At 41.9% G+C, this 13,648-nt stretch overlaps 1 protein-coding gene across 1 annotated transcript; it reads right to left on the bottom strand.

Annotated features, from left to right (window-relative positions):
* Positions 1 to 3,779: 3,779 nt before the first annotated feature.
* Positions 3,780 to 8,343, bottom strand: ppil1 (peptidylprolyl isomerase (cyclophilin)-like 1). Its single transcript, XM_030777621.1, has 4 exons — positions 8,202 to 8,343; positions 7,455 to 7,609; positions 7,008 to 7,076; positions 3,780 to 4,057 (listed from the first exon to the last, which is right to left on the bottom strand). Exons 1-4 carry the CDS (start codon positions 8,255 to 8,257, stop codon positions 3,837 to 3,839), a joined length of 501 nt encoding a protein of 166 aa, XP_030633481.1. The 5' UTR covers positions 8,258 to 8,343; the 3' UTR covers positions 3,780 to 3,836.
* Positions 8,344 to 13,648: the final 5,305 nt, after the last annotated feature.

Below are 13,648 nucleotides of genomic sequence, written 5' to 3'. Positions count from 1 at the left end.
CAAAATGTTTGTGTGAGTGGTTGATCCAACCTGACGGCAATCCAATAACACATGAGTCACTGGTGGCCGTAGTACTTTATTTGTCACACAGACACTATGAGCTGCTGCCGCTTCCGCGGGACCGACTCCAGGTCTTTTTCCCAGTGCCTTGGTCAGGGTCACTGACAGGAGTACTAATCCTAGCATGCATATCTTTGTGGAGGGGGGAAACCGGAGCCCCCGGATGGAAACCCAGGCAAACACGGGGAGAACGGGGCAAATTCTTGCAGCGAGTGGGTCGCCAATGAGCTACCGTGAAGCCCATTAGGACAGGTCTGAGGCTGTGCACACACGAGCCTCCGACTAGCCACAAGTATAGTATAGCCAAAATAAAGGAAACACCAAAACAAAGGGTTTTGATTGGATGTTTGGCCATCACGAGCTATCGGAATGGCTTTGCTGCACCTTTTGTATAGATTTTGCATGTGTTGTCTAGAACTGTCTTTTTGAGGAATGGGACTCCCCTTTCCCATGAAAAATTCCATCATTTGGGTGTTTTGTTGATTGTGGTGGAAAACTCGTGTCTCAGGGAACTGCTTCCATACATGGTCTGCAGGACTGAGATCCATTGGGTCAACTGGAGCGGCTACAGGATATGCTTAACAGTGTTTTCATGCTAAAAGTTGAGTGACCTTTCACTGATCTGTGGATCAGTGAAAGGTCACTACGGAAGAGACTGCTCTCATCAGAACAGAAATCCATCAGTGTAAGATGAAGGTTTATCATTCAGAATAGCTCTTTGGTATTCATTGGTATTTACCTTGGCTCTCATAAGTGCTTGAGTGTAGTCCACCTAAACCATATGGGAAAAACACTCTGCACTGCACACCACAACATACCTGCCAGACAGACTCTCTGAGTGTTAGCAGTGCACAGGTTTGTAGGTTTCCATGGAGGTGTAGGCTACCACATATGCTCACACGTGCCTGTTATGCGACTGCCGGTATGTGTTTGAGTCACGTAATTCGTGAATATGCGTTTGTAGGAGTAATAAGGAGGATATCAGATTGTACCTCATGTGCGTGCGTGCGTGCAGCACTTTGACCGACAAAAAAAGAAAAAAAAACACATGGCAAACACACACACGCACGGTTTGGCGGGTGTGGGGAGAAGCACCTGCCCACACCTGTCGAGTGAGTTTTTTTCTTTTTTAATAAGACATTTTATTTCTTGAGATATACCGCTGTCAGCAAAATTTGAAAACAGATGAGTGTTTTCACACCACTTGTCAACGCATGTTCTCTTGTCTACTAAAGTGTTACTACAGCAGCGTGTGCAAGCTTTGTTGAACTACATCACCTCTCATACGCCCCTTTGACAACCGATCAAGGACAAACACATCTGACGCATGAATTATAAAAGGAGATTAAATGTCGTTTAACATTAAACTGTTTAACCTGTAATGGATTAGAAAACCTTCAGCAAAACACGTTTAGCTCATAATAATTTACTCCAGTAGAACTCTGAGTGGTGTAGGCCGGACACTGCAGATAACCTTTGCCGTCCTTATTAGGGTGGGGGGGGGCTGGGGGTAGCGGAGAAGAGGTTGTGTAAGCGCTACTTCGACTGTTACAAAACCTGTTACCTCACTTGGCTTGTTCACAAATTGGCAAAGCTGTTTGTTTCTTTGTTTTGCTGGTCGGCAGCCAGTAACTGAGACATAACGCTGGGAAGTAGGCCTACGCTTCGGTTACACACCCGCCTTAAGGCTTAATTAAGCTCCAAACAGATGTTTCCCATCCCGAATGAGGTGTACAAAAAAAAAAAAGAAGGGTAATTCCGTCGCGAAACAATCACAACAATAATAACATTAATAATAATAATTGTTGTTGTTGTTGTATTTAATAATATAAGAGTACTGTATGGTTAATATGACATTCTTATTAGGTTACTAGAGGATTTACACTGCGAGGATTTAAACCAGGACGTCGTGGGCAGAGCCGTCGGGTTATTTTTATCTGTGTTGGAGCCAGACCTGTCAGAGCCTTTATAGATTAAACCTCCATCGATTAAAATGTATTTTTTTAACATTCGAGATTCTTGCCGTGTCTTGGTCGGGATTTTTTTTTTAATCAATCTTTGCCATAAAAATCTTCGACAAACTCAAGTGTGGCATCTGCTGAAGCTCCAGTTGAAACCCGGAGGGAGGTGCCTGCTGATTTCGTCCTCGTCATTAAGATGGACTCTCGATTTTAAATGGCCATTGCGGGTGTTCTTACGGGTTGAGTCAATTACGTGTTGACAAAATTTACAGATTAGCTGTTGGCCAGACTCATAGTAGGCTACTCGTTGGGGGTATTGTTCGAACCGATATTTTGCAGTTAACTGTGTGTTTCTTAACTTTTTCGACGCGGTTGACTTACCAGAGATTATTCGTGATTTTTTCCAATGCATCTAGTAGGCGAACTCACGTGCTGAGCGTGGAAATTCGAGACGTGGTTACCAGGCAACACCCTTGCACTCGTTTGGCCAGATTTGGCTATGGCAGAGTTCTTCCTGTTAAAAAGTCTCTGGCTATGCCTACTGCAAGGGTATTTTGCACCATACGGACAGTCGCAAAATGTGAAAAAAAAATCATAGGTTTAAAATGTCAACAAAATATCCGCTAATTCCGCGTTTATAAATATTTACCGTTTTCATACTTGTGTTCCGGTATTCCGTCCGCGTTTTCTGCATCGCGGAAATCACGGGGCCCTAGCTCTGTGATTCCGTTCTTATTTGCCGGATCGCGGAAATTACAGGGCCCTACACCGTATCCAAGAACCGCTTTGAAGAGCACGAGGGTGACAATGATAACCATTGATGGAACGGTGTGAATGTGTTTCTGATAAAGCACTTGTGTTGAACTTATGCCGGGATCAGACCACGATATTTTTGTCTTTCACCACGGTCGCTATGTCGGAGTAGGCAATCATAGTGCCATAAATTCTTGCCGTGTCTTGGCCAGGAGACTGGCAACACTGCAAGTATGACCCCGACCAGTCATTGTATACTACCTTTCAAGACTTTACGCAAATTCATAAGTCATCTGAGACTTAGCAAGCATCAAGGAACATGTAGTAGATGTCAGACTATACAGGACAATATAAAAAATTCTGACATGCTAGAACTCTCGGGTCGTGTGTCGGGTATCGTTTTGGGGCGTCCCAGACGTCACATCGCTGTTCTTTGATTATGTTACACCACAGGGAGTAAAGACACCCGTTCGTTGACCCCGACGTTCATATTCGGGCCCGACGGTGGAAGTTTGTCCGTGACGGAAAAATCGTGTCCAAATCGAGCTTAAATCTTGTAGTCTCAAGCCGTCATTGCAGACTCGGTGGCTACACTAAGATGCAAGGCTAAGAACGCGGATGAACTTTTGATAAAACTAAATTTCAAAATTTTGTGATTGTTCGCTGAGGATAAAATATACTCCTCTGGTGCTATGGTAGAGGTTTACACCTCTGTAGCGTGGTCATGAGACTTAGATGAAACATTATTTTTCTCCATACAATATATACCAAATGTAATATGGTAAATGTAGTTTGATTAGTTCACGGTTCATTAAGGAGTCGGAAGTTCACTTTCATTGTACGACCCGATCCCATTAGGAACACTGGCAGGAATTCCAAACAGTCTGAACCCAAATGAGAACATTTCAACCCCTGAAAACTTTGTCCTTTTCCATTTTCTACATTGCAAAAACAGTCCCTCGGACAGACAGGTCAAACATTTCTTACAAACCCGGTGTTTATTAATACAAACGGCTGTACAAAAATAAAAAGGAGGAGACAAGGGTTGACCCGTTTCTGGGCTCAGTTGGGAAGGCTCGTCCTGAGGATTTTGATATCTTCTACGGGTCGGTCCTGGCTGTTGGTCTCCACCATCCCGATCCGGTTCAGTACGCCGATGCCTTGGCAAACCCGGCCGAATATACTGTGTTTCCCATCCAGCCACTGTGTGGGGGCCAGCGTCAGGAAAAACTGACTGCCATTGGTGTCTGGGCCTGCGTTAGCCATGGCCAGGATACCTGCACCTACACCGCCAGCACCAAAACAAAAACAAAACCAAAAACAAACCTTTATTAGGAATTTGGAGAGGTCTGGAGAGTATGAAACTCATTTAGAACCGGTACAGCGGTGTTCTCTGGGGATTATACTGTTTTACGGGATGGCAGATTGTGGATGAAGGATGCAGTCAGCTTGACTGCGTTCAAGTGTTTGTAGTCTTTTTTTTTGTTTGGTTTTGTTTTCAGCTGAATTGTTTGGTGATAAAATGGTAGGTATGACATAAAACACAATGTGTGTGTGTGTGTGTGTGCGAAACCTATGTGGACGTACTACTATACCAGTGATTCTCAACTCCAGTCCTGGGGGCCCCCCTGTCCTGCACGTCTTGGTTTTAACTCGGGACTGACACACCTGATTCCACTGATCAATGAATAATCAAGCCCATGATTAGCTCAATACATTGTGATAACGAAGAGTTAAAACAAAGACGTCCAGGACAGTGGTTCCCCAAGCCTTGAGAATCACCGCACTATACTACCTCATAAAATGTACATGCCTTCTATATATCTTTCATTTTTATTTGTCTAGATTCATCCTGAGGGTGCGTACCCACATGATCATGAAAAACTTCTTTGCCTTCCCGCGGAAGTTCAGACAAATGTGAACACACTACAATGGAAGTGAAAGAGGGGGCCTTTGTCAGTTGTCACAGCCTGAAGACAATATGAAGATCCATCCTAATTACAACAGATCCCTCTCTGTATCGTGTGTATCGTGTATCGCCTCTCTGATGTAAACGGTCCTTGATGATGTATAGTGTATAACCTCTCTGATGTAAACGGTCCTTGATGATGTATCGTGTATCGCCTCTCTGACGACTAAGAGTGGAAACTACCACAACCCAAAATGCAAGCCAGGTCAGGAGTGTTGCAAATGTTATCAGAATGTTTCCACACGCCGTTCGACACACTGTTATCCGTATCCATAAAACACAGTAGTGTGCATTAGACTGCCTATGCTGAGATTAACACAGATTATCAATAGTCTATGGGACTAACATAGAGGTCAGGCGGATGTGTTGTGTAAACTGGAAAGAGCTTTAGTCAATTAGCTAGTCAACACGCCTGTATGGATTTGGTGGTTCTGACATTGTGTAATTAGTGAGTCTACAGGCTTGTATTGGGTTGATGGTTTTGACTTTATGCAATTAGCTAGTCAACACCGCTATATGACTTTGGTGGTTTCGACTTTATGTAATCAGCCAGTCGACATGCCTGTATGTATTTGGTGGTTTTGACTTTATGTAATCAGCCAGTCGACATGCCTGTAGGTATTTGGTGGTTTTGACTTGTGCGTATGTGTGTAAATTCAGAAGCAGGCCTGACACTAGCCTGACAACATTTCTGGTCACAACGTCACTGAACACATTTTAAATAACAAGACTTAAAAAACAAAACAAAACAAAAAATAAAACGAAAACTGAAACACTTGAAAAAATGAATTATATATATAGATATTTTTTTTGGCTGTATCTGACATGATAAACATTATAATCTTTAATAAGGCTGAATGAATTATGTATATTTTTTGGCTGTATCTGACATGATAAACATTATAATCTTTAATAAGGCTGAATGAATTATGTATATTTTTTGGCTGTATCTGACACGATAAACATTACAGTCTTTAATAACGCTGAATGAATTATGTTGTCGATTTTTATCAAGCCCATGAAATAAATCACGCAAATGAAAAACAGCCCCTCAAGCTACTGAAACATTCAGCTCTTCCATTTAAGGTAAAGGAATAGTTACTGTACAACAGCCCAGCAGCAGGTCACGCTAAAAAAATAGGCCAGTTGGAATGTGGGATGGTCTATTCATATAAAATAATTGTGTGGTTGTGTCGTTAAACTGTTTGGATAAAAAATGTTTGTTTTTTCTTTTTAAATTTCATTTCAGAACTCACCTGTCCCCCCCCTGCCTAACCTCCCTTTCCTTACGTTAAAAACAAAAAACTAAAAAAAACCTTGTCTTGTATCTATGTTTGTCAAAGTATTCCAGGGGCGCAATACGAAGGGGGAAATTAATGCTCAGTCTTATTGTGATCTCTGCTCATGAGGTATTAGGAATCCGACTGATGCACTGATTGTAAGTCGCTCTGGCTAAAAGCGTCTGCCGAATAACAAACTGTAAATTGTAATCTTAATTTGATATGGCTGATGGAGATTCACACCAGCGCATACATGTTCTTTTCACCATTGTAAAATATTACAGATAAAGATTTAAAGGGAACAAATGCAATACGGAAAACAAATACAAAACATTATGTGTCTTAAGATTTGAAACCACCAGATCTTAGATTTTAAAATCTGGTGGTTTCAAAACCTTAAGATACATATTGCTATTGTTGTCAGAATCTTAAGACTCAGTTATTACAGTCAACTGAATGCATCAAATCCCCAACTACAAAAAAAATGAAATCTTTAAAAGAAAAATGGGTTGACATTTCCTTTAAGTTGTGGTGTTTGGTAAAGGAAGGGTTTAGGTTTGGGACGAGCTTATGGAAAGGTGAACATTTTAGTCAGTGAATCCAGTTGTCCTATCAAATCTATGCCACAATTGGCCAGTAGATGGCAGCATTTAGGCGTAAGCTTTATCAATGGTTACAACGCATGTAGCATTAAAAAGACATCACAGACGACATCTGCATTTTACTCTGTGACCTTAAAGTGTCTCACAGTCAGTCCAGATCATTCCTAAAGGAGTTCTCCGACCAACTGATTCCTTCAATATCCCAGTGAAGCACTGGGCTTAAACAAAATCCTTCATACACAGTTCCTTTAGCAATGACTCAGGACAGCCTTCGATCGGAATAACCCCTTTTAACAGTATCCAGAACTGCAACACAAAAGGTTTTTTTTGTTTTTTTTTTAACAGTGAGTGTATTTCCTGAATAAAAAAAGAAACAGTTTACCTGTAAACTTCAGCTCAGGGTGAAGCTCATCCTCAAACTGTTTACCGTATATCGACGCACCGCCACGGCCTGGAAGCACAGGTTAATGACCCAGGGAGTTAAATTATACACAGTTACTTTAATGCTTTCTACGGGACCGCTTCTTCAATGCAGAACACTTGCGCGATAATTAAACGACATTATAATAGATACTGCTTAATTATCTTCTTATCATTATTAAAATTACACAGTGAAGTTCAGCGCGGTTGCAAATAACTGTTCATTTCCTCCAACTGTTACCTGTGGTTACCTAGCAATTTGTCTGTTCGTCTGCGGGCCCAGACAACCTGGTGCTTTAAATTCTAAACCAACATATTATCTCCTGATGAGAAACTAGTTTGTCATAGCCCACCGGCTTTATCTGTAACGTTACCAAAATCAACGCTAAACTCAACTAATAGTGCTCACCCGTTCCAGTGGGGTCTCCGCCCTGTACCATGAAGTCTTTGATGATGCGGTGGAACTTGGTGTTGTTATAGTAACCTCTTCTCGCCAGCTCGGCGAAGTTCTTACAGGTTTTCGGCGCGTGCTTCCAATACAGTTCTAGTACAATCGTCCCCATCCTGATGCATCAACACAGTAAAATAAAAAAAAAAGTATATAGTTTACCTTTCTACTACTGTGTACACCTTTAACGTTGTTACTGCTGTCAGTCTGTTACAGGTTTTTACCACTTCTTGTAATTTAGCGCCACCGTTCAGGTGCAACTCTTTTATAGCTGATCTTCTGTTTTGATTTTGTAATCCAGTTGAACGCTGCTTTAATGGTAAATGGGATGTGTTTCATATGGATATGTAACGCCCCACTAATGGCACATTATTGAATTTTTATAAAGGAGACGCACAAGCGGGTATGTTTTTGTAGTAGTTAACAAAATCGCTATATGCTTGGTTTCTCTACTACTTTTCTTGGAAGTCACTTTGGATAAATGTGTTTGCTACATGAATAAGTGTATATCCAGCTGGGTCGCTTTTACACATACACAAGCAACCTAAAACATACAACTCTCGTATGAAGAGGTCATAAAGGTCAACATATCTAATATTTATTCGTGCATATTCCAAATGTTTGGTGTTAGATCCTGCCGGCTGGCTAAATTAGCTCTGGTGATGTGTGCTGTTCATTCATTTCGCGGAATGCACGGTTTAATCTTACGTGGTCTCCAGCGACACGGTGGGTGGTTGCCATGAATCCGGTGGTATTCCAGACATTTGATACTATCCGTCTCTTCTGAACCACACTGTCTCTGTTAGGAATATGTAACTTTTCGGAATTATGAGGTTTAATGTTTAGCAAAGAGCGGTACAAGCATGACCAGGAAGTCAAAGTGTGCTTACTTCCTCACATGCTTGAACGGTAGCTATGAGTGTGAGTTGTCTGCCACCTACTGGTCTGGAAGCAGTAACCAAGGCACCGCCACAGACCCGGCAGAATGGCAAGGGGAATTCTTGCTATTTCTTTGCAGTCTGGGCTCTTTAGCAATACAAAAGTTTTCACAAAACTCTTACATTTATTTTCAGCTATGCGTAATACCGGTACACATTAATTCATTTAGCTAACACTCGTGTGTGAGAGATCAGACACGTCAGGAGTAAATTTGTGGATAAATGCTTTGCTTAAGGCCAGATCATCAGAGCAGGCAAGTTCGGGATTCATACTCAAAATCGTCTGGCTAATGGGCTGGTTACTCATACTGATGTCTCTATAGTCAGAAAGTACTTTGATGCTTTGCGCGTAGCTGCATGCGTGCGGGTTTCTGTGGGTAACCAGCTAATTATATGGAAAATAGGAACACACACACACACACACACACACAAGAAGTTTTAGATGTGGTCATTTATTCATTATTTAAGTTGAGTTCAAACAAACTGAGTTATCTGTAAAAACCAGTAAATGTGTGAAACATTCATATATCTGAGAATACATATAAATGTAATTAGGAGGAAAAGTTGATTTTTTTTTTTTTTTTTTTTTTTTAAACAGGAACTTTTTACTCATGTAAAAAAATATACAACAATTTTCCATTAGAAAAGTCCCTTTTGCATGGTTTGGTAGGAATGGCTCTGTTCTAATCCTGCTTTATGTTCGACCCCATCCTATCATTCCTCCCTTGATTTCATTCCATGACCTCGGAATTTGCTGATGCTCTCATACAGTCGTATTTACATTTTTGCAAATAATTTGTCTGCGAATGAGAGGAATCCGCCGAGAGGATTCTGAAATACAGATTTATTGTGCTGAACTGTGTCTGATGTGGAAGAAAGACAGTTTTGGAGGGTGTTGTTCTGACAGTGAAGAGCAGGGCTAAGGTGAAAACCCTTATGATGGACGGCTTTACCAGACAGTATTAGACACATTAACCACATCTAAACATGCCTGGTAAGACGGCAATCAAAGGAACAAGCTCTTTGACTTGGTAAGACTGTGAGGGACAGAGAGAGAGAGAGATTAAAATGCAGGTAAGAGAAGAAAAACGAAGAATCTAGAATATTTTTTTCAATACACGTCTTGGTTAATGAAGTTGCACGGTTTCGTGTTAACTTTGGTTGAAAACTGAGTGGACCACCCAGATGAAGTGTTTAATACAAGACTGTAATTTCATTCAGAAGCAGTGGAAAGACAAGCTGGACACACACACAGTCTCCGTGTTCTCTGTGCTGTCGGCCGACGTCCCTGTGCAGTCCTTTATGATGTCACGGCCGCCTGAGTGATCTTGACTGTAAACACAGCCACATTTTAGACTTCACCATTCAGCCCTGCGTCCTCGTCAAAGGCGCAGTTTACAGAAAAATACACTGCACTCTCGAGAACTTCCCTCGGAAAACATCTAACGCAGCAAAAGGCCTGTGAGACACTGGCATCAAATGACTAATCACCATCTTGTATTTATAATTTTTTCAAGCCATGTTTAATGGTTTCTAATGTGTTTTAGCAAGATAAAGTCTAACAGGAATGGTATATAGGCAACATGCTAATGATGTATAGTGGCTGCATGGAACATGCTTCACGCTCCATGGAAGTGGCTACATGCTGCCTGGTTACGTGTTTACATACAAACAGAAATCTTCTAGTGTCAGCATTTAATTTTTCTCTGTGTTATAAAATGATTCGTTAAACAAAACTGCCACTAGCATGCCTTACAGATGTGTAGGAAAGCTGAGGTCTGGACTGCAGAATTTACCATTCACCAGTTCACCATTTACCAATGTATTATTACATATAGCACTCTTTTCTTTTCTTTTTTATCCCTGAGGTGTGTTCTTTTTCTGCATGAAGAGAGAGAGAGAGAGAGAGAGAGAGAGAGAGAGAGTGAGGGAACTGTGGAAGCTCTTGTGTTTCTTTTTCTCACACAGATCTCAAGTGTCATTCATCTCAATATTTTGCACAGGCGAGGCTGTCTCAACCAATCAGAGCCTGACAACACACACACACACACACACACACACACTCAGGTGAGTGTCGGGGAGGCAGGAAGTGACTTTGGCCCAGAGAGCGTAAAAGGCTGTTGCTTCCTCACTGTCAGGTGGGATATGAAAGCGTATGATAATGTGTCAGCTAATAAGAATACCTGTAAAAGGACGGCTAGAGAATGAGCTGAAAGGGGAGATTTACTGTAGGTCTGTGAGCGAGGAAGCAGTGGATGAGAAGATTAGGAGGATGGAAGAACAAGGTGGAGGAGAGATTACATTTCATTCTCTTTCTCTTTCTATGTCTTCTATTCTTTATTCCTCTTTTTTTCTCTGTTCTTCTCTCCCTTTGCTCTGTCGGTTAGAGTGATTGGCTCCTTTTTCCAGAACAGTCAAAGACATCTATCAGCTCTTCCTCTTCTTCTTCTTCTTCTTCCTGTGTCGTTTTAGACGGCTTCCTTCCTTCAACCCCTTTTCTTATTCCTGTCTTTCTTTTATCCATGTTTATTATGGGCTTGAGAGCTCAAAAAAGATGTATTATAATAATAATAATAATAATAATAATAATAATAATAATAATAATAATAATAATAACAACAACAATAATAATAATAACTAATCATAATAACATTTGTTGTCATCTTCGTTCGTTGTTGCTGCTCTTATTGTTGTATCATCATCATCATCATCAAATAGTGGTCAGTTAGAGTAAATTTGATGCGACACCATGGTGACCTTGTGACCTAGTGGCTGTAAGGTGATTAGGTCACCGGGAGCAAACACAGTTTGCCGTGACTCCGTGTCCCATTTTCAGGATTCATCTCCTCCCACCGTCACTGGACCTTAGCCTCCACACTTGCCGTCAAATTCATCTGGAGTTTATCTCAAATGCTTTTAAACGATCATTTCCCTCTGCTCACTAGCTACCCCACAGGGTCCAGACTGGCTCTGTGGGTAAACTTGAGACAGAGACACATTACAGAGTTTCAAGAATGATTGGCGTATGCTGTTGCTGTGGAAACCAACCGCCAGTGTGCATCGTTACCAGACAGTGTTAGATCATAACAAACAGCCCAGCACTGTCGGATAAGATGTGCCCTGGACAGTTACTGTCTGTGTGTGTGTGTGTGTATGTGTATGTGGGTGTGTTTTAGTGCATTCCTGGTGTAAGCAGAATGCCACCTGCATCATTACCAGGCAGTATTAGAGAGAGATAAAACTTCCAAAACTGCCCCGTAAGATGGAGATGGTCACTCCAAAATGTTGCGCTCTGGTCCCCAGTCAAAGTCATACTGCGTTGTCTGAGAATATCAGAGTGTGTGTGCGCTTTCCCCTGTTCTCAGATCAGTGGATGTTTGCCCTCTGTGCCACACAGCTCAGAGAGACCAAGGCCTCTTCTTCTCACAGTGTGTTATAACTGGATGTGAGGAGTTCATGTGAAAGATCACAAAGCGATGCAAACACCATGAATCTGTCACAGAGGCAGTAAATCTCCAGACTGAAACTGATCTACATTAAGCCCCATGAAAATACAAGCATGTTTGACTGAACAGAATGGAAAGTGAATGGGACAAACAGACACTTTTCTCTTCCTCTCTCTCCCTCTGTCACTCTTTTTTTTTTCTCTCTCTTTGGTTTGTTTCAGGATGGGATGGGGTATCGACACTCTTTTATTGTCCGACAGTAAACAGAAATAGCCGCTATCTCGTGACAGATAACGATAGTTTCTACGAAATGATGTAACCAAGCTGCTTGTGTAGCCTTAGATTCTGTACATGGCAAATTTACCCGTGTAAAATGAACTCTGACAGTGTTTATACTGACCCTTCGAAACACGTGCATAGCTCATTTAGCTACCGCACAATTACCCGTTTGCTACGTGTCACAACTGGACGAAAGTGTCGTCTAATACTTGGAGTTGCTGTGAAATGGAAACTGTAAATTAGGTCAAGGACAAAATAGAACGAGGTTTACGTCGGACTAATTCAGTCGGTGAAATTTGTGACGTGCAATCTGAAAATAAAACTTTACGATGGGGGCTATATAATACGTAGTCATCACAAGTCTCGTTGCGCTTGGCGGCGGGAGAGTGTGACTACATACACAGACAGGGTTTAACTGAGGAGTGGCTGTGTCCTCCTTATTGAATCTCACCAGAGATTTCAGACCAAACCCTACAGTAATTCCACTGCATTTATGCACTGCCTCCCCTGCCAGCTCTCGTTAGACCTTTCTGGGCTGCATTTCCATGACGACGTGGCCAAGGAGATGGTTACCGTGGTGCCCCAGCGAGGCAGTAATTAGCCTCAGGTAATGTAGGCTTTAATGAGCAAGCCACACCTTTAACACCGCGCGCACACACACACACACACACACACACACACATACGCACACCAGAGACGAATGGTCAGGGGACGAGAACAAAATCTCAGATATACAGTTCCTGCACACACACACACACACACATATACAAAGTCTTAGAGCAAGCCACTGAAATATGTCAGTTACCGATGATTACTGTAATTCATGTGATGATTCTTTTCCCATCTGAGTGCAATTACAACCATAACAATACACAAAATAAACAATAATGTTGTAATGCGTATATTTGAACCCACTTGCATACAAGCATTAATCATTTATATTTTGTTTATTTTGTTTTTGCGTTTCATTTGCTGATCTGTGTAAAAGGTTTTATGGGGGATGGGGGGGGGGGGGGTGTAAGTTTACTACTCACACACACAATGGTTTTGTTTTGAATGTGACCAATCATAACCCCCGACAACAGGTGGGGGGAGGGAATCTGCTTAGTCATTCCACTCAACATGGCTGTGCTGTCAAACTCACCCCTGGGTTATGCACTCCAGTGACCCCTATGCCTCCAAACACACACACACACACACACACATTACATTACACCTGTACCACTGGAAACTTGTACCTCCGGAGACCTGTCCCACTGGAGACCTGCGGAAGACTGGCTTGTCTCTTCGCTCCTGTGCGCATACATGCATGTAATCGACACGGCTTACGGGGAGTGATGTTTAAGAGGAAAGCTACAGAACACGTCCTAGCGCAGACTTTAAAACTTTAAGTCTTGCTTTCTATTGCGAGCTGTCGTTCACATTTCACAGAAGGATCTGTAGAGTTTTATGTATGGTTGGCGTGACTCTGAACTAAGTTTTCTTTCATTGT

Source organism: Chanos chanos, chromosome 6 (genome assembly GCF_902362185.1).
Source record: "Chanos chanos chromosome 6, fChaCha1.1, whole genome shotgun sequence".
Classification (NCBI taxonomy): Eukaryota; Metazoa; Chordata; class Actinopteri; order Gonorynchiformes; family Chanidae; genus Chanos; species Chanos chanos.
Note: the sequence above shows the minus strand (reverse complement) of the source record. Positions and strands in the feature narration are given on the sequence as shown.